The sequence below is a fragment of the Empidonax traillii genome, unplaced genomic scaffold (assembly GCF_003031625.1).
Source record: "Empidonax traillii isolate 1590-97213 ecotype Southwest subspecies unplaced genomic scaffold, ASM303162v1 scaffold297:size655095, whole genome shotgun sequence".
In the NCBI taxonomy this organism is placed as follows: domain Eukaryota; kingdom Metazoa; phylum Chordata; class Aves; order Passeriformes; family Tyrannidae; genus Empidonax; species Empidonax traillii.
The window spans coordinates 153,398-176,494 of NW_020955490.1; the positions used below are offsets into that span (position 1 = coordinate 153,398).

General features: G+C 42.7%; 1 protein-coding gene across 6 annotated transcripts; it reads right to left on the reverse strand.

Moving 5' to 3' along the window:
- Positions 1–9,729: 9,729 nt before the first annotated feature.
- Positions 9,730–22,401, reverse strand: YPEL5 (yippee like 5). 6 transcript variants are annotated; one of them, XM_027890784.1, is made up of 6 exons: positions 22,288–22,380; positions 19,055–19,292; positions 18,889–18,945; positions 18,494–18,716; positions 13,553–13,725; positions 9,730–11,898 (listed from the first exon to the last, which is right to left on the reverse strand). In XM_027890784.1, exons 5-6 carry the CDS (start codon positions 13,691–13,693, stop codon positions 11,674–11,676), a joined length of 366 nt encoding a protein of 121 aa, XP_027746585.1. In that variant the 5' UTR covers positions 13,694–13,725; positions 18,494–18,716; positions 18,889–18,945; positions 19,055–19,292; positions 22,288–22,380; the 3' UTR covers positions 9,730–11,673. The 6 variants fall into 6 exon arrangements, with proteins under 6 accessions (XP_027746585.1, XP_027746583.1, XP_027746582.1 ...); XM_027890782.1 differs by having other exon boundaries at positions 18,560–18,716; positions 18,889–18,948; XM_027890781.1 differs by having other exon boundaries at positions 18,889–18,948.
- Between the last annotated feature and the right edge of the window lie 696 nt (positions 22,402–23,097).

The window sequence follows — 23,097 nt, forward strand, 5'->3', positions numbered from 1 at the left end:
TTCCCTCTGCATTTACATCTCAGCCTCATTATGTCACCTGAACAATAGGAATTCTCCTGGTCTATTTTAAGGTGGCATCTGCCTTAGAAAACTCCAAATCTGACATTCTCAGTGCAGAACTCTGGGGAAATAAAGTTGCTTTAGATTTCCTGGACATACTTCTTCAACCAACATGAGACTAACACTATCTGTCCCAAAGCCTGCTGCAATAAACAGTGCTGAAGCATAGCTTTGGGAAGAACCTGACCCAAGTTTTATTTCAGAAGGAAACAAATATGAACTTGGGATCTGGCCTGAGAACTTGAAGTGACAAAGGTGTATTTTACCCTGAAAGTTATAGTCAGATATTAAATATCCTTCAAATCAGTTACAAACAGAGATTTCCTCTCCACTCCCATGAACCTTTATTTCAGGATGAGCAGGAATTCTTGAATCACAAATTGCAACTGCAGCCTGCTTGGAAAGATTGTCTGAAGTTATTCTGTGAGGACAAATCAAAACATCTTTGTTAGCGCTTTGACCAACCAGGAAAATGAGAATTTTCAGGGGAAAAGCTTCAAGGACATACATTTGTCTTGAGGCCCGGGTACACTCTTCAGAGAAAGGTTCTCCCCAGCAAGGGCACGAGGCTCAACTCTCTTAGATAAAAGTTAGGCAGAGGAGATTTGTCAAAGGCTAAGAAAGAAGGCAGAACCACATCTCCAGCCTGCAGTGATTCAGTAAAGTCCAGCCCACTCTTCTTTTGCTCCCAGATAATGAATAATTTGCCAGCTGCCAAATTCTGCTTCAGGTTTCATTCCCCAGCATTCCTAGATATTGAAACTTCCACAGTCTCTCTTGTGCTGTCAGAAAATAGCTCTGCATTAAAACACAGGGTTGATAACATATGGCATGTGGTATATCCCTAGCCATTAACATTTCTAAAACACAAACACTGACTATTAGAATGGGCACATCTCACTGTAAAACTGATGAGGGGGGAAGTGAAATGCAAATGCCCCCAGAGGGTGAGTTGGCACTGACGTGGATTCACACCATCTCATGAGGGTCAGCTCATGGATGGTGTTGAAAGGGAGCATTTTCTTAATAGCAGAAATCTTTAAAATAGAACTGATGTGTGGAACACTGGTATTTTTCAGAGAAGCTGGATTTATCCACACACAAATGAAGCAACACAAGTAGTAGAAGTCTGACAGTGGCTGACTTTCCTCCCTGAGATCTGGCCACATCAAGTACCAGAGGAGCACAAAATACTCCTCTATTAAAAAAATATCAGAAGGAATATGCAAGGCAATCCACCATCTATGGATACACACTGCAGTGCCCAGCTGCAGCATTCTCTTTTGTTTTGTTTCTTAGGCTGAGGGAGGAAAATAATGGTATCTCTATGCAGGGGTCCCTGTCACTGCTTGCTTCCCCTCCATGTAAATTAATTTTGTCACCTCTATCACACCCCACCAGCTGCAGCCAGAGCAGCTTGGGATTTTATTAAAGGTAAGCCATGAATGGTTATCAGATACAATCAAAGCACAGAGGCAGCAGCCTAGTCAGAAGTACAGCATTTGTTGAGGGAGCAATGGAAAGGATCCTTCATTAATCTTAAAGACTTCCAGGATCCCTCTCAGAACAGAAAGGCAGAATGTCTGTTGAGGACCATTATTTGAGTCTCTGGCACATTTCACACCAATCTTATCTAGGAAAAAAAGGAGCCAGTAAGAGCTCTGAACACTACTTGATCTAATAAGAAACAACATGTATTTGGTGAAGCAGAAGGAGGATGCAGAGATCAGCCAAGGCCAAGAAAGAAAAATATACGATGGGATTTCAGTGAAGGTCAGAGTAAGTGGGAGAACAGTGAGCAAAAGGTCTTCAAGAGAAGGGATGGTGGTTTGGAAAGATGTCACAATAAGAAGCGTTCAGCTCATGATGAACAGATGGAGACAAAAGACAGAAGCAAAGGCAGGGAAGAAATTAAGATGGCACACCACCAAATTTGGTTATCTTGAAGTGAATCACTCTGAAAGGTGACTGAAAAATTACATTTCATTGCTTGTTGTCGTTTTAATTCAGCACCAGTCTAAGCCTTCACAACTGAGTTAATATTCGGAATAATATATCTTCACTGCTACCCTCAGGTTATGCATCCTCAGCATGCCTTCATCAAGCAGCATTTCCTACTGCCACAGGCCAGCAAACCAATGCTGATGGATAAAGATGTTAACTCAGAGTCAGTGCAATCCCAGAGTCCATAAGACCTTAGAACTGTAGTGCAGATTCTGGGTTAATCATCTGAAGTCTCTGAGCATCGATACACAAATGTGCTTTTTCTTTCAAGAAGGCCTTGAAGTCTTTGGGTTAAAACCTTATATAAAAATGCTGGGCAATATCAATCTCACTTGTCAAATATAAATGTGTAGCACATGGCACACAGTGTGGAAAACTGCAATGATTTGCTACAGTCATTCCAAAACTGATCACATCTGTCACTAAGCTGGATAGTAGGAAAGGACACTGCTTTCCATTTAATGCTACAGTGTAAATCCTAAGCTGTGAGTGGTTAGAGCATTTCATCTGAGTTGCCAATTCTTGGACTTCCAACCAGAATCATATTTTGTACTGCCTACAAAAGGAAAAGAAGTGTTTCAGTGTTTTTATAACAAGTATTTCAGTCTGGTCTTCTGATGCTGACAGGGATATATATAGCTAACAGAAAAGTCACACAAAACTCTAAACAACATCTGCAGTTGTAAAGAAGGTATTCTTTTAGAGAAAAGGTGCTTACAAGGAGGCTTCAGGAGACTGGAAATCTCAGCACATGTGCAACACATCAAGTAAAACGAAAACCCATCAGTTACTATGATTTCACTTCTATATAACTCCTCTCTATAGATATATACATATTCAAAAATATAGAACCATATATATATTTTTTTTTACCGATACCAAGTCTGTAGGGAATCAATAGTGCCAATGAAGACAGCTGATATCAAGAGGAAAAAAAAAACAAAACCAAAAAACAGTGTAAAGGGGAGAAGAATCAGGTCCAGAGTCTTTCAAACACTGATTATTTGGCAGCTAATCAGTGGTTGAAAAGGTCACTGAACTAAACCATTTCTAAGGCAATACTGCAAACACTTCATTTTACAGTGTTAAAAGATGGACAAAACATGTGCCTCTGCTACATTTTATACAACCACCCTTTTAAGACAAGAAAAAACAGATGTATGTATGCCTCCTGAAAGGAGATATCAAAGCATAGCAAATGAAAGGCAAAAATGTGTGGTTTTTCTATTCTCTTGTCCAAACTGATGCACTTGTTGGCAGCTGGGCTCTCTTTTCTGGTGAAGTGTCTGTAGAAAAAATTACTCCTAAATTAAGGCTGCTTGGCACTTGCCAGCACAAAGCTCTTTTGAGTTGGCTGTAATTTTGCTTACAAAGCATTAAACAGTTGGCTTGAAATTTTCCATGCTGGAGGTCTGCTTCAGGATAGGTTATTATGTTCTAAAATAGTTCCTCTGGAAACAGGCATTTCTGAAAACAAGGCTCGGGAGATTTATATGATTCTGCCTGTTTAAAACAAAGTGACCAATTACTTTGTTTAAAAGTTGTGGCACAATACCTTGGAGCTGGGCCTTGAAATTTGGTAGGGTTGTCACACCAGTACGTGACTTTTGCCCATCACTTGTGTGTCTGCAGAGTGTTAATGTTCCATCTCAGTTCCTGGCCCACTGGGAGCCAGCCCTATGCAGAAGAGATGAGCAGAGCCTGTCTCTGCCCAGCATCAGTACCACCAGAGCAGGAACTGAGAGCAGTAAGATCACGTCATCTGTGTCTGTGTTCTTCACGCCTCCCTGGCAGCACGGAGGGACAGGGATAAAAACCTGATTTCAGAGGTAGTGCCAGCGCAAGCAGGCCCTGTCTGCACTTTTCATCACCCCCAGCAATCTGCTGGCAAGGCTGTGTGTGCTGTTTGCGTGACAGCCCAGTGAATCAGACCGGCAACAGCCTCGCTGTGTCCCTGGTTCACCATCCGGCCACGGCACCAGCAGGGCTGTCACAGCCGGGGTGAGCAGGAGCCTGCGGCACAGAGTGAAGCCCGGCACCAGGACACCGCAGCCTTTGATGCCAGGCCGGGAGGAACAAGGTCACCTGCTGAAAACCCCGAAGGGATGCGAGGAGCAGGGCAGGAAGGAGCGAGAGAAGCCATTGGTAGTGTGGGGAGATGACCAGCGGCAGAAGCAGAGGCTTTGTGGGAGGAACAAAGCACAGTGGGGCTGCAGAGAACAGGAGAGCGAAAGAAAGGAGACAGCTAAAGAAGCCAGTGATGAGTATCACCTTCCCCAAGGCTCCTGGAGCCAATATCTAAGTATCAACACTGCCAGCAAGCAACAGCAAAACCTCTGGCAAAGCATCCTCCTTTGCCTTTGCTTTCCTCTCGCTTCCTGTGACAAACATTTCATTCAGTCTTTTGACATAAAAATACCAAGGCTGCTGAAGTGAGTTTTATGGGGCAAATGGCTTTGTGTTTATTTTTAGTTTCATACAAACATTGAATTTTTTGTCCTAAATTTGCACTGGATTTGAGTGTTAAAAGCTGTTGTTTTTCTGTGCCTCAGGTTTGTTTTGACAGGCAAAGCTTCCAGTAGCCCTGAGCTTACCCGAAGCTTGATAGAGCAAATGAAGCAGGGTGCAATGAAAAGTAAGCTATCTGCAGCTCCTCCCCCCTTTCCCAGAAATGTGGCACATGAATCATGGTGCAATTCTCTCCTTGACAAGCAATATGCATGCAGCAAAAACCTTCCCAAGCTCAGGAGGTCGGAACTAAGAGAGTAGGTTAAGCAGTTTGGATAGGAAATACAGCGTAATTTTTATTTTTCAACTCTTCCTCCAGTGTCCTACATGAAGCAGGAAAGTCATGAACTCCAGGTATCAGGAGGGGACAAATAAAAACCCTGACCAAAACCAAAAAACCCCAATCTCCTCAACCTAACCAGAAGCAGCACACAAACTTAAAAAAAATGTTCCCTCTCCCATGCTGAGACTTTACATCAAATGAAAACCTCTAAAGCCTTCATCTGACATCTGCTCAGCCTTCTTCACTGCAAAGCTTCCTCCAGCTGCTGTTAAGTAGCAGTCAGCCCTTGAGCTTAAGTGGTAATGGCTATTGCATTACATAGGGTTCCCAGTTCAAATCCAGTCGTGAAGAAGTCAGCAAGTACAAATGCTTAATCTCAGTCTGCCACTTCAGTGCACATCAGAAAGCTCATGTCGAAATTGCAAAATTATTAAGAAGTCCAGCAGTTCAGAGTTAGGAATGGTGGGACAGAGGCTGTAGCTACAAGTTTAATGCACACCTTATAGAAGGGTGATGATGGTGCCATCCTTGCTCTTGTGATCACATGCCACTTGCACATCCCCAGGCAGCATGCATGCAGGGACAGGATAACCACGTGCTACCCAATCCATTGGAAATCTGGCATTTTCCAAGCGTTCTACTTCTGTGACCTAAATCGTCTCTCTTTCAGCTATGATAAGAAATCACACCGAGAAACTTCATCCTAAGAATGCGGTTTCATTGAGTATATCACTAAGCTAATCCCTCCTCAGCAGGGAGACATGGAATAGACAATCCATCGGTCCCTCTGAGCTGCAGCGACTAATCCATTGTACTGGTATAGTGATACCAAAAGTGGCCATCTGATGTTGCCAAAAGCAGGCACTTCCCCAAATCCTTAAGCTGCACTAATTCTGTAGGAAAGGTGCAGCCATCACTAGCGATTCGTGCAGTTACGGCTTTTTTTGCATGCATCTCACCACATACATCTGTGGGTGCTGACTGAGCTGAAGGAGGTTTTACTTCTCCCCTAATCCCTAAAGCAGAAAGACTGCCCTAAGGAAGACAAAGCAACTTCCTCTAGTTGAAGGCAAGGGCATCTGCACCATGTAGACTAGACAATAGCTGCACATGGATTTCCAGGCCAGACTAAAGGCAATAAAAATGGGTAGGATGGGGAGAAAGATCTGCTGGCCAAATACCTACAGCAGAATAGCCACAGAGGCTTTTTCCGGCACTCTGTTCTCACCACCAAACTCAGAGCATCCCACCTTTTTGACAGTGCACCTACCTCTAAAAAATAACAAATGTCCTCTTCTACCTTCTGTACTCTCCATGTAGTTGTGCTTGGAATATTAGTTTTCAAACTGTTCAAGAACAAAGGATTGTTGTCCAGAAGGACAGCTGAAAGCCACCGGGCAGTTTTTTGGCTAAGCACCCTTGTATGAGCCATTCTGCTTCTGTTCCCCTCGTAGAAAAGGGGTCTCCCTATTTCACTAACTACATCTATTGCAACATCTGCCATTAGTCTGCAAACAACTGTGGCATGCTGTCTGTTGTAATTCAATAAACTTACTGTTTCAAACACCTGTAAATGTTTACAACAGTCAAATCAATTGCTTGCAAAAAGACAAAGCAAAATTCTGTATCGAAACATCCCCAAGCCCTAGAGGGAAACAGCACTGGATCTTGATGTCAGGCAAGCACACATCTCTCATGGGCAGAGTCAAAAAGTAAGGTCTGAAGACCCTTCTGTCTCCCACCTAACCCTTAGGCTTTGGAAATGCAAATTATTGACACAGCCTTTTGTTCTTTCTCCTATTTTTATTTCTATAAGACAGGTAAGTTTCTGATGGTGTTAAATGCTGCAGATAATGAGAACAAAATCAGAGCCTACTTTGAAGGACAAATACTTTCCAGCTGCCTTCATCCAAGCACAACACAGAGTCTGTACCAAAGTCAGCTCTCATTGTGCACTTCCCATTATCAGTGTTCTACAGTGAGGACAATTGATTAGGTTGCTCAAAAGAAACAGAAGTGCTTACATATAGTCTCTCTGTCTGTTTATCAGGGGACCTTAGATCCTCTATAATGCTCAAGTGATTTCCACTTCCACTGAACCCACACAAGGCATAAAGGAAAGGTGCAAATTTACCTCTAGAATTTCTCCCACCTCTGCTGCTTTGGAGTGACTTTGTTTGGTTTGGTTAAGACTTGAATTACACACATATATTTTCCTTCCTCCTGGATTTCTATTTACCTGGATTTCTCCTCCATATCTTGAATCTCATTACAGAAAATTGGCCATTTCTCAGACAAGCACCAGGGTTTATTTTTGTAGGAACAAGTCAAACAGGAACACAGTCACCTCTTCCAACTGAGCAGCACACAGAGCAACCTGTGCCAAACTGTTGGTATTTCAGGTCCTTCAGAGAGAAATGCCACGTTTAAGAGGCACAAACTCAGTCACCTCCTTTCTAAAAGGAGGACCTGCAACACAAACTTAAGATCACACCTTTAATAGCATCACATGGAAAGAGATGCAGCACAGCAATGGAAGTGACCTGTGAGCAGGGAGAAGGCGGTCTTCCTTCACATCACTTCTGCCCAGAGCAGGATGTTCAGTCAAGCATCATTCCCAAACAACCTCTGCCTAGACTTGAGGATGGGAGATGATAAAGTCACTAATACTCTGCCAGAAAGGCCTTTACCTAGTGAAAGGCCAGCATTAGACTACCAGCAGTTTCACTGGCATCACAGAAATCCATTCAACTAAGAACAACACTCCCAGTAAACAAACAAAAGGCCAGGAGGGAAACATGAGATTTCTCCCCTTATGCTTTCCAGAAACGTACCAGAAACCCTCACATCAGAGGAGGTGAAGGAAATAACTATGAGGCCAGGAATAGCTCCACGCAGCTCATCTTTGCCAGGCAACACATAATGAGACAGACAAGAGCTCATTTTCTTTGGCCATATTTCAGATTTCCTGCAGGAAGAAAAAGGCTTGCACAGGGACATACATCATCAACTAGGTCATACTTCTCCTCACCACTCAAAGCAATCTTTTGAAGTTATTGGGCAATTTTAACTCCAGTTTATGAAGAGAGGGGCCTCAAAATTGCTTAGTTCTTTAAAGTCCTGCATAAACAGGACTGGAGAATGATTCTTATCAGTGCCCCAAGCAAACTAAAAAGACTGAAGCATTTCATCCCTGTCAGGCATGAGGGAGGCTGCAAAGCCCTGGAGATCCACAGGAAATCAAGCTTCACTGGATTTAAAAAAAATGTATTATTATTCTAAGTGAAGGCAGGCCAAAGAAGGAAACACAACACACTATTTCTGGCTTTTGCAGAATGGTACTGCAACATCACAGCTTATGTTTCTCTTCTAAAATATGGTTCATCAACCAGCTAGCCTCTTCCCACACCAATGCCATAACTTCCCCAGCCACCTCTTCCTTATACCTGGAAACTGTGTCCTCAACTGCAGCTTCACCTGTTCATCCAGTGATGATCTGCTGACTTAATTCCCTATAGCTCTGACAGACACCTATTAAAGACAAGCTTGCCCTGTAAGAATAAACCTGTGTCAGCTGACTACAGACAACCTCAGAGCCCTCTATAACACCACTTTTTCCAACAGAGCCACAAGACACAAATATGGTTCCAAAAGTTCTTTTGAACATCCCTGGAAAGCATAAGTAAAATGCTTTTTCACTCCACAAACACCATTCCTCTTCCCAAAGCTGTGTTTTGCTGAAATGGCAGTGAGCTTTAATGAACTATTTCAGTTTTGGGTACACCTACAGGATGAGATCATAGTGTGGGTGATGTAAACTCTAATCCAGCTAAAGACTTGGGCAGAAGTTATAGCACCACTGCTAACCCAAGGTGCAGCCTAAGAGCACAAATTCTGAGGTCTCCATGAACCACTGGTGTCTGTCGTGCACTGTAGTTTCCTTGCTACCTTCTCCACCTTGGGCAGCACAGGCACACCATCCCATGCCAGGCACAAGATCGCTGCAGTGGCACATTTTGCTGTGCCAGCCCTTGTTTGAGAACCCCAAGCTACTGCACCACTGCAAAGTTGCAGTTAATGCCAATAAATAGCTCTGTTGCCAGATGTACTGTAACCAATTGCCTTGTTCCCCACAGATAAGTTATCTGTATTCATGCACACAGCGTCTTAAGGAGGAGCACTCAAAATATATGAGGCTAAACTCTCCCAGAGACATCAAAGTGATACAGGAGGGAACAGCATTTAAACTACAACAGCAATTCAAAGTCTGACTGTTTCAAAAGTGTCGCGGACTTGCACACGGGCTTTCACCTCAAAAGTGTTTTTCAAATCAAAGACTATGTGAAAAGTAACTTTTAACAACTCACGCTAACATTTTATCAAAATTAAGATATCTTAATGTAAGTTAAAACAAGCTCCCCAGCCCTCATTACATCAATAGAATGATCCTCTCACCTTAGTTCTTCAGCTACAGCCTTAGAAGTTGACCAGCTGCTAGCAGGCTTCTGTCTACCGTTTGATCATAAAGGAAAAAGATCACAGAACTCCAGATATAAAATTCCCAATTCATCAATCACCAAGTCATTTCAGAAGCCAAAATTTCAAGTTTCTTGAAGAAAGTGGATTAGCACCCAGAATTCCATTAAATGAGACGTTTCCTGTTTTAATTTTCTCTTTAACAGGAGTGCCCAAGTGGCATGAAGCTCTACTTGGCACCTTCCAAAGTCAACAGAACGCTCTTTAACCACCTATGCAGAGGGAGATGCTCATCAACAGCCTGTCACTGTGCTGTGGAAATGTGCAGGGAATGAAAGATGGGTTATGTCATTCGGTAGACAGACTCTATGAAAATAACTCTAAAAGAACAGCAAAGATCAGTTCAGGACAAAACATACTTTATTTTACTGTAATGTCAGAAGTACAAGAAAAGTACTGCAGAGAACCATGCTAATGGCGCTTTTAGGGTCTGTGAAGGACAGGAGTACAAGATAATGGGGTACTACTGTACTCAGTGCAAAAACTGATTCATTTGAGGCACAAGTACACTATTGTTTAAGCAGCTTGATTCAAGCACAGCTCTGGTATGTGATCTACTCTGTTTTCTTTCTATGTGACAATTCTATAATAAAGCTACTTTTACATGAAAGAGGCAGTAGATTCAAGTCAGGGGTGTCCAAATTGCCACTTGGCAACCAAAAAGTAAGAAAAATACTCCACATAGTCATCCTCCCCCTTTTAGTTTCACATATGGAGCAGTGGCTAGGGAAGAAAAGTTATTCTGAAATGTCAGAGCCCAGACCTGTTTCATTGGGTGGGGTTCCCCCCCCACCCTTTTTCTATGTCTGTGGGTAACTTATTTCATGTTGACCACAATTTATCCAATAAGAAAAAGAAACATAACTAACTTGTATCTTGGATAAGAAATCATACATATCTAACATTCAAATAAATTTCAGCCCTTGAGATCTTAACTTATGGCTTAAGACACAAAGGAAGTGTTTGGGCACCCTTGAGTTAAGTTAATGATGAGCATCTTTGCTAAAAAGGCAAGCAAGATCACTATTTTAAACAGAGCTGACCTCTACAAGAACAAAGCAGGAATCCAAGTCACTAGTTACAACCAGGCTGACATGTACTGCTGCCCAGAAAGATAAAAATGTAACATCACAACAAAAAGGTTCAACAAAGTTGAAAGATAAAGGTTTCAACACCAGAAGTAGCATTTGAAAACAAGCTGTTTAAGTTAATCTTTTCAAGAGATGCGGATTGCATAACTCTAGGCATGAACAAACATGCTGGCAACCTTCTCCTTTTACACAGCAGCTGTGTTTAACATAGGAAGTTCTGGGTTTAAAGAAAGCTACTTGAAGAAGAATTAAGATTTGCAATTCCCTGTCTACTTAATAAGATTAGTAGAGAAAACAGAAAAAAAAATCACTACTGAAACAGTAGTTTCTCCATGGATCCCTATCATTACAAACACAGCTGGATTTGTAAGCAACGCAAGACTAAACAGACAGCCATTATTTTATATTATTACTATGCTCATAAGTTACATCAGTTAAAGTTAAAAAAAGCCAAGCAGTTTTGCCCTATTTCAAGAATAGTTTCCAATCAACACCAGTTTTACATGGTGAATGGGACTTCACAAATAAACGAGGAATGGTGATATCTTTGGGTCAAGAATGACAAGAAATAATGGGCTCTGTGCTACCAATCAACCTCAACAAGAATATGGCACATGGGCCAGCCCAAGCCGTACCAACACTGAACCTTTAGCACTCAGCACAAATTCGGATCTCTTTACTTCAGCTAGCAAACCAGTTGAAAAGACTGGGTAAAAAAAACCAAAAAAAAACCCAACTAAAAACTTAAGCCAAAAACTGGAATATACTTTTTAAAAAAACATCTGAAGTTTTAAAATAATTTGATGCTGACATCAGTTTGTGCAAACTAAAAAAAAAAACCAACTCACTGAATTTCTCTCTAACAAAAGACAAATCCCCCAAATATTTTCCTTTTAGCCCACCGTATCTATAGATACAATCTCAAATCTAACAGATGTAAATGAAAGAGAGAAAAAGTTACAGCATCTGCACAACATTCTTTCTACAAACAGCTGCTGGAGGGAAAGTAAAATATAAACTGAATAAAGAAAGGAAGGTTCCATCTGAAATGCTCTCACAATCTTTCCCACTCTGTAGTCCATGAATCCGACTCTGATGCTAAGGTGACAGTGTATGTAAGCAGATTTTTTTGTTGATTTTATTATACTTGAGTTTCAATTGAAGAGAACCTGAGAAGAGACTCAGGTCTCTTCAGGAATTGTCAGATGGAACATGCTCCTCAAATCCTTCGCTCTCTCGGACCAGTGCTCTTTCCAGGATGACACGGCCCTCCTTGTAGCGCTGGCTGTCTTCAGTGGCAAATTCATAGATCCAACCCAGTTTGCTGTTGCAGTTCTTGCAGCTCACGTCTCGAACCATGTGGCGGCCAGTGAGCATGACCCGATCCTGAACTTCACTGTATTGCAGATTTACCACCTGATACAAACACACAGGGGACAGGGAACAGAGAGGATTAGTCTGCCTAAGGCAAAGCTTGGTAAATGACAATCGACATTTTAAAAGCAGAGAGCCTGTGGCACTGCATGTGAATTGAGAACTGCAGTGGCATAAATCAACAGCTCTTGAAAATCTCTTTCTTGAGAAGATAACACTGTGAAGATGTGCTTCACCGGGATGCATAACCCTCACTGTTTAACTGAGAGACATGAAATGCTCTCAGTACTAAAGGGCAGAAGACTGTTCAAGTTTGGGTGAGAAACTCCTGGTGAACAGCTTGTAAACTAATTTACATTAATCCAGTTTATAGCATATGTAACCCATTTGTAGCAGCTGATGCGATCACTTATTCCCAGAACTCAGAACCAGATATTAAGAGGTACTTCTTTAAAAATCTTGGGGTGCTTTTGAAATAATTATCTAAGCAAAAGCAAGGCTCAGGGGCTGTAAACGTAGGCATGAAACAGGCACCTCTTTTTTGTGCTATACTGGCAGTTTAAAAGATTAGGCAGCAACACCACAAAACCAGGATTCGTTGAAAAGTTGATGTCAGAACTATATCCAAACTGCTGATTTGAGACAAGATTCTAAAAGCTGGGACTGTGCTGCTTTCTCAGCTTTCCACCTGCCTGTGCTTGTTCTCTCTGCTTCAGATATAAGGCTCCTGACTGCAGAAATGCAGAAGTCAAACTTCTGTGATTAAACCCCAGTATCTAACACCAGAAAAACTTGAACTCCAGGATCCAGTGCTTACTGGATGAGAAAGAAATCAGATCCACAGCTCTTTTCTAGCTATGCAGCCTAACGCTTGCATGTAAGTGCTACTGACAGGACTCCGCATATCAGAAATCCCAGGGTCAAGTACAGTTAAGCAAAGAGATTACTGACACCTCTCTCAACCCTGCCCATGTCTAAATGGCTGTCAAGAAAAAAACAAAACCAAAACACACCAACTATTATATGACCAGGAACTTTGCAAGAAAGCAAAGGGCAATCACAGTTTTTTTTTTCAATGAGTCTGATGGACAAGTCTATATGAAAGGGTTAATAAATAAATATTTACTCAAAAGTTTTTAAAATTTTGAATTTTAAATACTTGCATATTTTCATCTGTTGCATTTGGTCAATTAAAAATATATTAAACTAAAACACAGTATTACTGCTGTAAAAAAGACTGTGGTTCACATTAGTTGTCAGAATACTGTTAGTTTAAATGCATTCTAGAAGTCAAACAGAATAGTTTTTAGACTTTTTTTTTAATTAAGTAAAAGTGCAAATGCCTTTGAAACTCTCTGATAGACACAAGATACCTTCAGAGTGAATTGGAAATTCACATTACAAAAGTCTCCAAAGTTAAAACTCCATACATCTTGGCATGATGCCTCTATATACACAATTCTCTTTAGAGTCTTTCAATATTGAAGATAAACTAATTCAGATAGTTTGTCATCAATAGTAAATGTCTACCTTGACTTCAAAGACAGCTGAATGAAACAAAATAAAAATTAAAAAAATTAAATAGTAATTACACAACACTTTAGCCAAGAAGTTTTTGGCTTCTCTGATGACATTGTTATCCCACAAACTCATTTTTCAGAAGTAAATAGCAGTTCCTCCTCAGCTTCTTACCAACCTTGTTAAAAAGAAAGGCTCTTCCTGTGGCGCCGGTGAAACGAGTGGAGATGAGTTCGGAACGGTTGGTCAGAATTGTGTCGCAGTTTGCACAGGAGAACAGGCGAGTGCCACCAATATGATCCAGGAAAATTCTTCCCATTTTTAGAACTAATGTAAGTTTACGCTCAAGACCTGAAAGCAAAAGGAAAAGATCACGCACATGTAAAAAAAGGCATAGCAAAAAAACCCAAATAAACCAAAATAATCCCCCAACACCCTACATACGGTAGAAAATTCTGCAAACCCATTCAGGTAATGATTGCAGGGGGGTCCTTCTTTCACAGGTGAGTTACTAAACTCAGTCGGCCTTCACCCCCTCTCATCAAGTTCTTTCCCAAAGTGACCATAACGCAACCTAGACACAAACTAATTACCATCAACGGAGAAAAACATCAACGGAAACCTTTAAAATATAGTTCAGACATTTACAGACCCTCTACTCAACCCTACAGTTTTTCAGAAGCTTTTATGTCCTTTAATATTGAAATTCCATTCCACTATATTCCCAACAACTTAGTGAGCACTGGGGAATGAAGAACTGAGCACTGACATTGAGTCATCAATTACAGCCTAATTTTCTCATGTCACCCGCCCCCCCTTTTAAAAAAAGATATATTTATTTTGTCACTTCCCCTAAGCTTTGCATAATTTATGACACACACCACCATCACCCCCAATGCCTGCCTGCTGCATTTGACTTGACACTGGTTTCATACACATACCAACACAGGAAAGGTTTGGATGCTATTTCACATAATAAACAATCCACCCAGTCTTTACACCAGACAGTATCATATACAAATATTTAAAGCTGTCTAACCTAAATACAAAATACTATGCCATTTATCCAAGATGTTTCCAAAGCTTCATCATTAAAATACCTGAGCAACTCCAATGAGCCAAAAAAAAAAAAAAAAAAAAAAAAAAAAAAAAAAAAAAAAAAAAAAAAAAAAAAAAAAAAAAAAAAAAAAAAGAAAAAAGGAAAAAAAAGGGGGGAAAAAAAAAGAGACAGCTTAGGAAGTTTATAGCAGCAGATCTGCAGTACTTGACAATTCAGCCTCTTCACTGCTTGGGAAAATTAAAGTGTCTCACCAACTTTATACCAACTAACATAAACTACTCATAGTTAACCAGTGAGTAGGCACAGAACATATCAGCTGAAAACTTAACTCACGAAGGATGATGTAACATGACAAACACCTTAAATGATGATGTTATTTCCCTTTCAACTGCAGAAGTTTTATGACTAAATACCTATAGTTGAACACGTTAAATGTAACTCTATTTATGCTTCAGATGTGGAATCAGAAAAGCGTATTGTCTCTGCTTTTGTCATGCACAGAAACACAAAGTAAATCTGACACACTGCATTATTAAAGTTGTGTGGGCTTTACTTTTCAGAGCAGCAGATACTGTGCTGTTCATAGAGAAATTAATCAAATTTTGTGCTCATCAAGTTGAATATTCTAAGTCAAATGCCTTCAAGAATAATACCTAAATTAAATACCTAAAATACCTAAATTAAACTCATTTCAAGTCTTAGGGGATCAGTTTCTTAAAGCTTCCTCTGACATGCACAAAGCAAACAGACTAAAACATGCACCTAAACACACGAAATTTAACACAGTTTTTACATGTAAAAATCAGAAGTCACTGACATAATGATTTTTTTCCAATTGCTTTATTTCACCACTTTGTTTTCTTACAATGAGCAGCAACAAAAAGGGTTTCTAAATTGAACAGAGTGATTTTAGCACAGGTTCCTTACAAGCGTATTTTTCAAATCACTATTAATCTTCTGTATCCCATCTGAAGGATACATAAAAATTCAAAGCGATGGAATGACTCTTTCCTTTAAAGGTGATATAATACCAATTTCTCTTCTTCAAAAGATAAATAAAACAGGTGTTGAGTCTGACAAAAATATTTCATAGACTCAGCTAAGTGTTAGAGATGTGACTCCCTGTGACTCCACTCAAAATACAGGAAGCATTTTCATTATTTCTCTAAGCATTATACCTTTCTAACACTCCTTTATCTTTCCTAGCAAGCAAAGGCAAAAGAAAAAAATTAAAATGTGAATGGTGACAGAATGAAGGAAAATAAACAGACAATAAGTGTGAATAAACAAGCATCAGTCAAAGTCTCCAGGCAAAAGAAACCACAAACACACGCAATAAAGGCAATTGTAACAGATATGCCCATAAGGCACTTGGCCTAGCTCCATGTGCCATCCTTACTAATTTTGGATAATGTCATATTTGTGCTGATTGTATTGTGGATTAAAAACAATTAACTGATCATAAGTTACTGTAAATGTGGAATCAGCATCCAAAGAGATATTTCTTTCAGGGTAAACACAAAGCTTAGCCTGTCAGTATTTTTAGAAGCTAATGTAAAATAATTCCAAGCCCATCCCTCTCATACCAAGAGCAACACAAACACTAAGCGTGGCGACCAGAACAGATCCATTACACAGACTGACCTTGCACAGTATGAAAACTGCCATTTTGAAAAACATATCTAAACACTTACAATGCAAGAACATCACCTACCTAAAATCAGACCTCATGTTACTGCACTCAGAAAAGCAGTAACCCAGAGACACTAAAAATTAAATACTTCAGAAGAGAGCACAAACGTAATTCTTACAAGAAAGTTAGAAGTCGAAGCAACATAAAAATGTATTACTTCTGGATATGGCACCATGCATGGACTGAAGCGTTGGAGTCCTGAAAATACTGAACATTAAAATAAATGCATAAATATAATTGAAGACTTAAAGCTGGAAAGCATGCTAGTAACACAAGGCCTGAAATCTCCAGTTATCTGTGTAACCCCAAAGAGCTAAAAGTAACCTCATCAAGTATCTAAATGAGAAATAAACTTGCAATAAGGCTTGGGTCCCAAGAATAAGAAAAAGTGAGATTCATTTGATGGTAGCACAAGGCTGTAAGAATTCAGACTGAAGTCGCAGCAGAATCTAACAAACCAACTGGTACCAGAACACTTCTCCTCAGAATACAGAATATAGCGCATAAGAAAATGTATATTCTTGAAAACAATATACATTTTAAAATTTAGGAAATTACATTCTACAATCAGCATTATAACAGTCAGAGCAATGTAGATTTTGCATCCATTTTCTTAAGAAACTGCTAGAATTCTGTAATCTTACTAGAATGTCTAACTTTTTAAAAGTAACCTCTACACTTAACTACCCCCTGGTAGACTTCAGTCAAAATACATAGCGCTCAGCAGCTACCTCAGTCCTTAGTTTTGATTGCTACAGGATTTCAATGAATTCATAGGGATCCAGCTGGAGTGCTGTAAAACTAGTCACCTTAAGTCTTTATGGTACTGCCCACGGTAGTAAAAAGGAGGAGAAAAATTACAAAATGACTGCTAGTAATGCAGCCTTCAAATGCCACACTTGATCATGAACTTTCTAAATAAGCTAGCATGGAAATTTTGCCTTTTCCTCTCCTATGATATCAAAAAGTTAATTTCAACTTCAAATCATTTCACACTCTCCCTTCCCATTTCCGTGCCCTTGCCCCCTCCAGCTAAAAACACAGCATTTACTTATCGGACAAAAATCAGAAGATACTTGCTGTGGATAAAGACTCTTCCCTCTTTATGTAAGGATCCTGAATCCTGGAGGGTATACTCACTGTGCACAGAAGAAAAACATAATAGCACAACAGAACAAGGGAAAGCAATTTTCCATTGCTCTCAGGCTCCTGTCCCTTACATACAGAAGAGGTGTGTATGAAGTCACCCAAGATAACTGTAATTTTTTTTCCTGTAGTTTCACTACCCATGTAAAAGGTACAGGCGTCTATTTATGTTCACACATACATAAATGATCTGAAAAAGCCACTTCTAGGCAGCCTCTATAGGCAGTGGGAGGGTTCTCTTAAATGAAGAGAAGCCAAAGAATTGTGAAACATTAAAGCATTTCTAAAGCTTAAGATCCTCCAAATAGGGGGAGGAAAATGCATTTAAGTGCACTTACCCATTCATCCATTCTCTACACTTAAAAACAGGGAAAATAACTTCCTCTGATTCAGAGAGCCAGTCAAGTTCTTTATTGCTATTTACAGCCCCAGAAAGTGACCCTACTGTATCACACCAATTCCATCATGCCACAATTCCATCATTTTCAGAAGCAGTGGAATCTTGGTTATTCACAAAACCAAATGCAGCAGAAAGAACAGATTTTTTTTGGCCTATAATTTAATTTTTAAAATCAGTTAAGCATTCTTCATTGGGTATGTATCAGCGATGAAGTTCTAGTGACCCTGCCTTCATGCAAATTACCAAACACAAGTAATAATATTAAACACAAGTCGTAATAGCAAATTAATGGCTGCAATGTAAAAAAGGAAGACTTACTTTCATTAATGGGATAAAAATATCTACCGCTTGTCAAATCTCCACAGTTCCAAGATACGGGTACTTTTATGAACTGAGAGATGATGACACTGTGTCAATATTCAGCACCCAGCCCACCACTATCAAGCTGTATTGAGAGAACCTTTAGGAGAACAATCAATGATAGCTCACATTACCTTCCTAGCCAGTCTTGTAGACAGTGCATTATTCTGACAATACAAACCTTTATACTACTTGTTAATCACACTGTGAATCACTTCCTCCCTGCATGCCTCTCCCAGTGTGTGCATGGACAGACAGGAAACACAGGCACTGTGGTTAATGCTATGACATGATTCCTAGAGCAGTAGCTTCCAAACTTCCACCTGTTTTTCAATGTTGATTTCGGCAACACTGAGCAACAGCTGTCAAAGAGCTGACATTCAACAGCTTCAATTTGGCTGCTGTCTGCACACAGATCTGAAACCACCCGGTTGGTATTAGTACTGACTAATCTGCCTACCTTCACAAGCAATGAAGAATCAAAAAGTAACATGAAGAATTATTTATTAACATTTTTAAAACTAACAGTCAGTGTTTTCTTGTCCTGGAATGCATCTCTTGAAGCCACAGGACCATCAACACCTGGGAGACCCAGCAGGTACTTTGTATATACACACTGGACTGTGGATATTTCACAGGAGGAGCCTCAGTGTTGCTTCAGCACCATCTACTGCGTCTCAGATCTACAACAGAGAACAGCTGCTAGTTAAAGGACAAAAAATTATGACAGCCTCTCTTCTACCATTTCACCAGCTAAAAACTTTTTCCTTTGTGATCAAATAAGCACTCTCTACCCCACGAAACAGGGTCATGCATTTCCCTAGGCAGAGTGAAACATTCTCAAGGTGTACTTACCCTGGAATCAGGCTTAAACTTCATCATCACATCTCAGGAACTGGGCTTAAGCTTCCTCTTCTTATTTCAGAGATGGACAAAAGAGAAAAAGAGTTCTTAGCAGAGCTACACAAGACCACACATTGAAGTGTCACTGGGTAAGTAAAAAATAAAACTTGCTCCCTACCTTCCCAGGTTTCCGCTGCTCACAGTTGAGGGTGCATTTGAAAACACACACGTGGTCAGTCTCTTAGGAGGTCTGAGATTCAACTCTGCCACCGACTTCTGAGGCTGTCAAAGTTAGCAGGGCCTGGCCTCTGCCTACATGCAGAATTGAAACCACCACATGTAGCCAAATGCGAAGAGAGAAAGTGAGCTGGAACAGTATGCTGTGCTCATTAGAACCATCCAGCTACTGTAGCAAACTGTAAAAGGAATGTAATACAGTCCAGTGACTGAAGAGGTTTTGGCAAAGCAATGAACAAGCTGCCTTGCAGGATGAAAATGTATTTGTGCAAGTTGCAGTAGGGTCATTTTGTGTTGCAAAGTGGCTTTCTTCCTGGGTAAGGTGAACGCTGTGTTGGCATTTAAATGCATTAACATTATATTGGTGCATGCAAACACTAATAGAGGGTAGTTTGTTTCAATTTTACAGAGAGCAGAGCCATACAGATGGGTGTTTGTTTCTCATACAGACCCTGTATCTCTGCATCTCCCATAGAGTAACTTACACCCTCACAATACTCTTGCTAGATAACATAATAAAGTATTAGTTGACAAATGGCATCAGACTCAGATTAACTTTCTTTCTACTACATAGAGTCCAAATGCAGCAACTATTCCTGACTCCGTGTTTCTTTTCCCCTTTCCTCTTCCCCTTCCCTTTCTGTCTCCCTTTTCCCCTTCCAATTCTTCCACAGTTTTAAGAAAGCTTTATTTCTTTGTTTTATAATAAATTTATTCTTATACTAATTAAGCAGCTGAGACGACTTTTGCCTACGAATCAATTTTGCAACTTTCAGAAATACAAACTAATTTGGATTTCCTGTTTTCACCAGTTTTCGCACTGAAATGATACAAAATTTCACCCAAAGACATCACTGGTTTCATGAGTCATTAAAAAAAAAATCCAATAAGCAACCTCTAAAGAAATAAAGACAACTATCATCCAGACTTTCAAACAAACTGTGTAAAAGTGGCAGAAAAGGTGCTCGTATGCTAAGTGCACCTCAGCAAGAAATTTTTTATATTAACAAAAAAAACTTCTAAATGTAGGTAAGGCCTCCAAAACTAGAGCGAGCCTAGCTAACAAACATCCACAATGCACAGGCATTTCACCTACACATTTAACAAGGCATTTTAAAGTTAAATCTTGCTTAGGGGAATTAGTATTTCAGCAAGAGCTGGGCAACTCAAGATTTCAACATAGGTCAAATGACAGTAAACAAACACGAACCAATGACCTAAGTTCGACAACACCACTTCAAGCTCGTGACGACTACCAGCAGAGGGAATGTTAAATGCACATATATAAATACGTGTACACATGTGTACAACTCTCAGTCTGTGACAAGTAACAAATCTGGCCTGTTCTCGTCATCTTCCCTACGGAGCTTTGAGGTGCAATTACTGTAGTCCGCACACAAGTGGCAGCCCCACCTGAATCTCACTCATCATCATTACTAAAATCTATACAAAAACAAGGTCTGCACCTCTAAGTCAAGCACTTCCACAACTACGGAAGTGAAAGTAACAGATGACAGAAGTCCCCGAAGAGTATTTCTACAGACTAACATTAGAAAAAGAGAGTAGCACTTAAAAATAGATAGTTTTGTTTGTCACAAACACGACTTAACTCAGCTATCCAGAATGAGTCTATACATAAAAGCATTACATGTATAGCAGTTACATACAGTCACGTGAGGGAATGTTTACAACTACAGAGCAAGTTCCCTCCCTTTCAGCCATCAGTCACAATCATTAGTTATGTTAATGGTTAACCTACTGCCATTATTTGCTGACATCAAGAGCTGCTCTGAGACATCTACCACTTTCGAAAGAGCCCTGCCCTGTGTTTCTCTCAGGAGACGTGTGTACTTGCCTTATTGTTCCCTCAATCTAACCCTGACACCAAGTTTATTTTTTAAAGAAACTAAAGGCAACTAATTTATTAAATTCTACGACTGTATCAGTCCAAAACATGGCCTTTATTCTTAAGTAAACACGATGGATTAATCTAGTCTGTATCTCTTGCACAGTAGAGCTAAGGGCTGTGCACAGAGTAACAAATGAACCAGACAGACAACAGTCTTCGCATTCCTTTTTGCTTGGACTTAGAACCTTTCTGAGAGGTTTTCCAGGGCGGAAAAGCGCTTGCAGAATATTTCAGCTCCCTGGGAATCTGTACTTCCACGGGGAAAAACCCAACCCAGCGCTGACAGGCGAAGCCGCCTCGCTGCTGGGCGAGCCGCGAGCACCTCCATAAAGCAAAACACCACCACCACCACCGCTGGATCCCTGACAGCTTCCCCCGGGAATCCCCTGTCCGGCGGGGACACCGGGGAGCGGCCGAACCGGCAGCACCTTCGCACGGGGAGGGGAGCGACGCGTCAGGCGGCGGGGCCGCCACCCCCCGTGCGGCCGGGCAGGGCAGTTCAACCCCCGCGCAACCCTCCCCTGCCCTGCCCCGGCCGGGGCCCGGCGCGGCGCTGTGCGCGGGGGGTGTCGGTGCGGGTCCCGATCCCGGTGCCGATCCCGGTGCGGGTGCCGCGCGCACACAAAGCCGCGCGCGGGGGCGGTCCCGGGCCCGGCCGTCACGGGGGCGCGCGCAGCCAACCGGGGCCGTCCCCCCCCCCCCCGGCAGCGCAGGAGCCCTGACAACAAACAGCAGGAAACAGCTGACGGGGAGGCACCGCCGCCGCCGCCGCCTCCGCCGCGACGAGGGGCCGTGCCCGGGCCCACAGCCGCCCTCCCCCCCGCACCGAGCCGCCCCGCCGCCCCCTCTTCCCGCACCGGGCCCGGGCACGGCCCCTCGCCCACCCGCCCGGGGCTCCGCGCAAGAACTGGCCCGAAAAGTTGCCCTGCGCGGGGCCGGGGGAGGAAGTTGTGTCGGCGGCGGAGGGGAGGGGGTGCTCGGTGCCGGCCGCCGCCGGGAAGGCTGGGCGGCGCTGGGAGGCACTGACGGAGGAGGGGACGCGGTGGGGGAAGGCCGATGCTTTGTGGCGGCGCCGGCGCGCAGCGGGGCCAGCAGGGCCGGCCGCTGCCCCTCTTCGCGCCGCCGGACCGGAGCAGAGCGGCTCGCCCGGAGGCTCCGCCGCGGCCCGACAAACACCGTGCCGCGGCGCGGAGCGGCCACCGCCCTCCCCAGCCGCCCCAGCCTCCCCGGGCGGCGCGGGGCAAGCGCGGCCTCCGCCGGGTTACCTGGCGCTGGAGAGCGGCGGCGGCAGCAGCAGCTCCGTGCCCGGTGTCTCCCCCGCCCTCCACGGCCCCGCCGCTCCGGATCGGCCGCGCGGCTCCGCCCCACCGTGGCCCCGCCCCGCCGCCCGTCGGTCAGCGCCGCCGAGGCCCCGCCCCCCGCCGTTACCACGCCCCCGTGCCCGTCAATCAGCGAGGCTGAGGCTCCGCCCCCGCCGCCTCGCGCCCCGCCTCGAGTTCGCCTCAGGGCTGCGAGCGGAGGGTCGCGCCGGGTCAGGGAATCACGGAGTCATCTATTCACCGAGGTTGGATGAGACCTTTTAACATCATCCAGTCCAACCGTCCACCCAACGCCGCCACTGTGAACCCCTAAACCACTAAACCAGATCACACAGCGCCAGATCCAGACGCCTCTTGAGCACCTCCAGAGGTGTGACTCCAACCACCCTGGGCAACCCATTCCAGTGCCTGACAGCCCTAACAAAGGGGTTTTTTCTAATATCTAATCTAAATCGCCCTTGCCTCTGCTTAAAGGCATTTCCTCTGGTCCTCTCACTGCAGGCACGGCAGAAGAGACCGGCCCCCACCTCACTACACCCTCCTGCCAGGTATTTGTAGAGAGCGATGAGGTCCCTCCTCAGCCTCCTCTTCTCCAGAGTAAACAAATCCAGCTCCCTCAGCCATTCCTCATAAGACATGTTTTCTACACCCTTCACAAGCCTTGTTGCCTGGGGATTTATCCTGCCCTGGCAATGAGTTTCCCCGCATCACGGGGGCCCAGCGAGGGTTTGAGGTGGGGATGTCAGCCACATCCCC

What these genes read in the sequence shown, in the direction of transcription:
- YPEL5 (XM_027890783.1), bottom strand. Translation starts at nt 13,693, where the DNA reads ATGGGAAGAATTTTCCTGGATCATATTGGTGGCACTCGCCTGTTCTCC. An exon ending in GAGCCTTTCTTTTTAACAAG is followed by an intron (nt 11,899 to 13,552) that starts GTTGGTAAGAAG and finishes TGTTTGTATCAG; the next exon opens with GTGGTAAATCTGCAATACAG.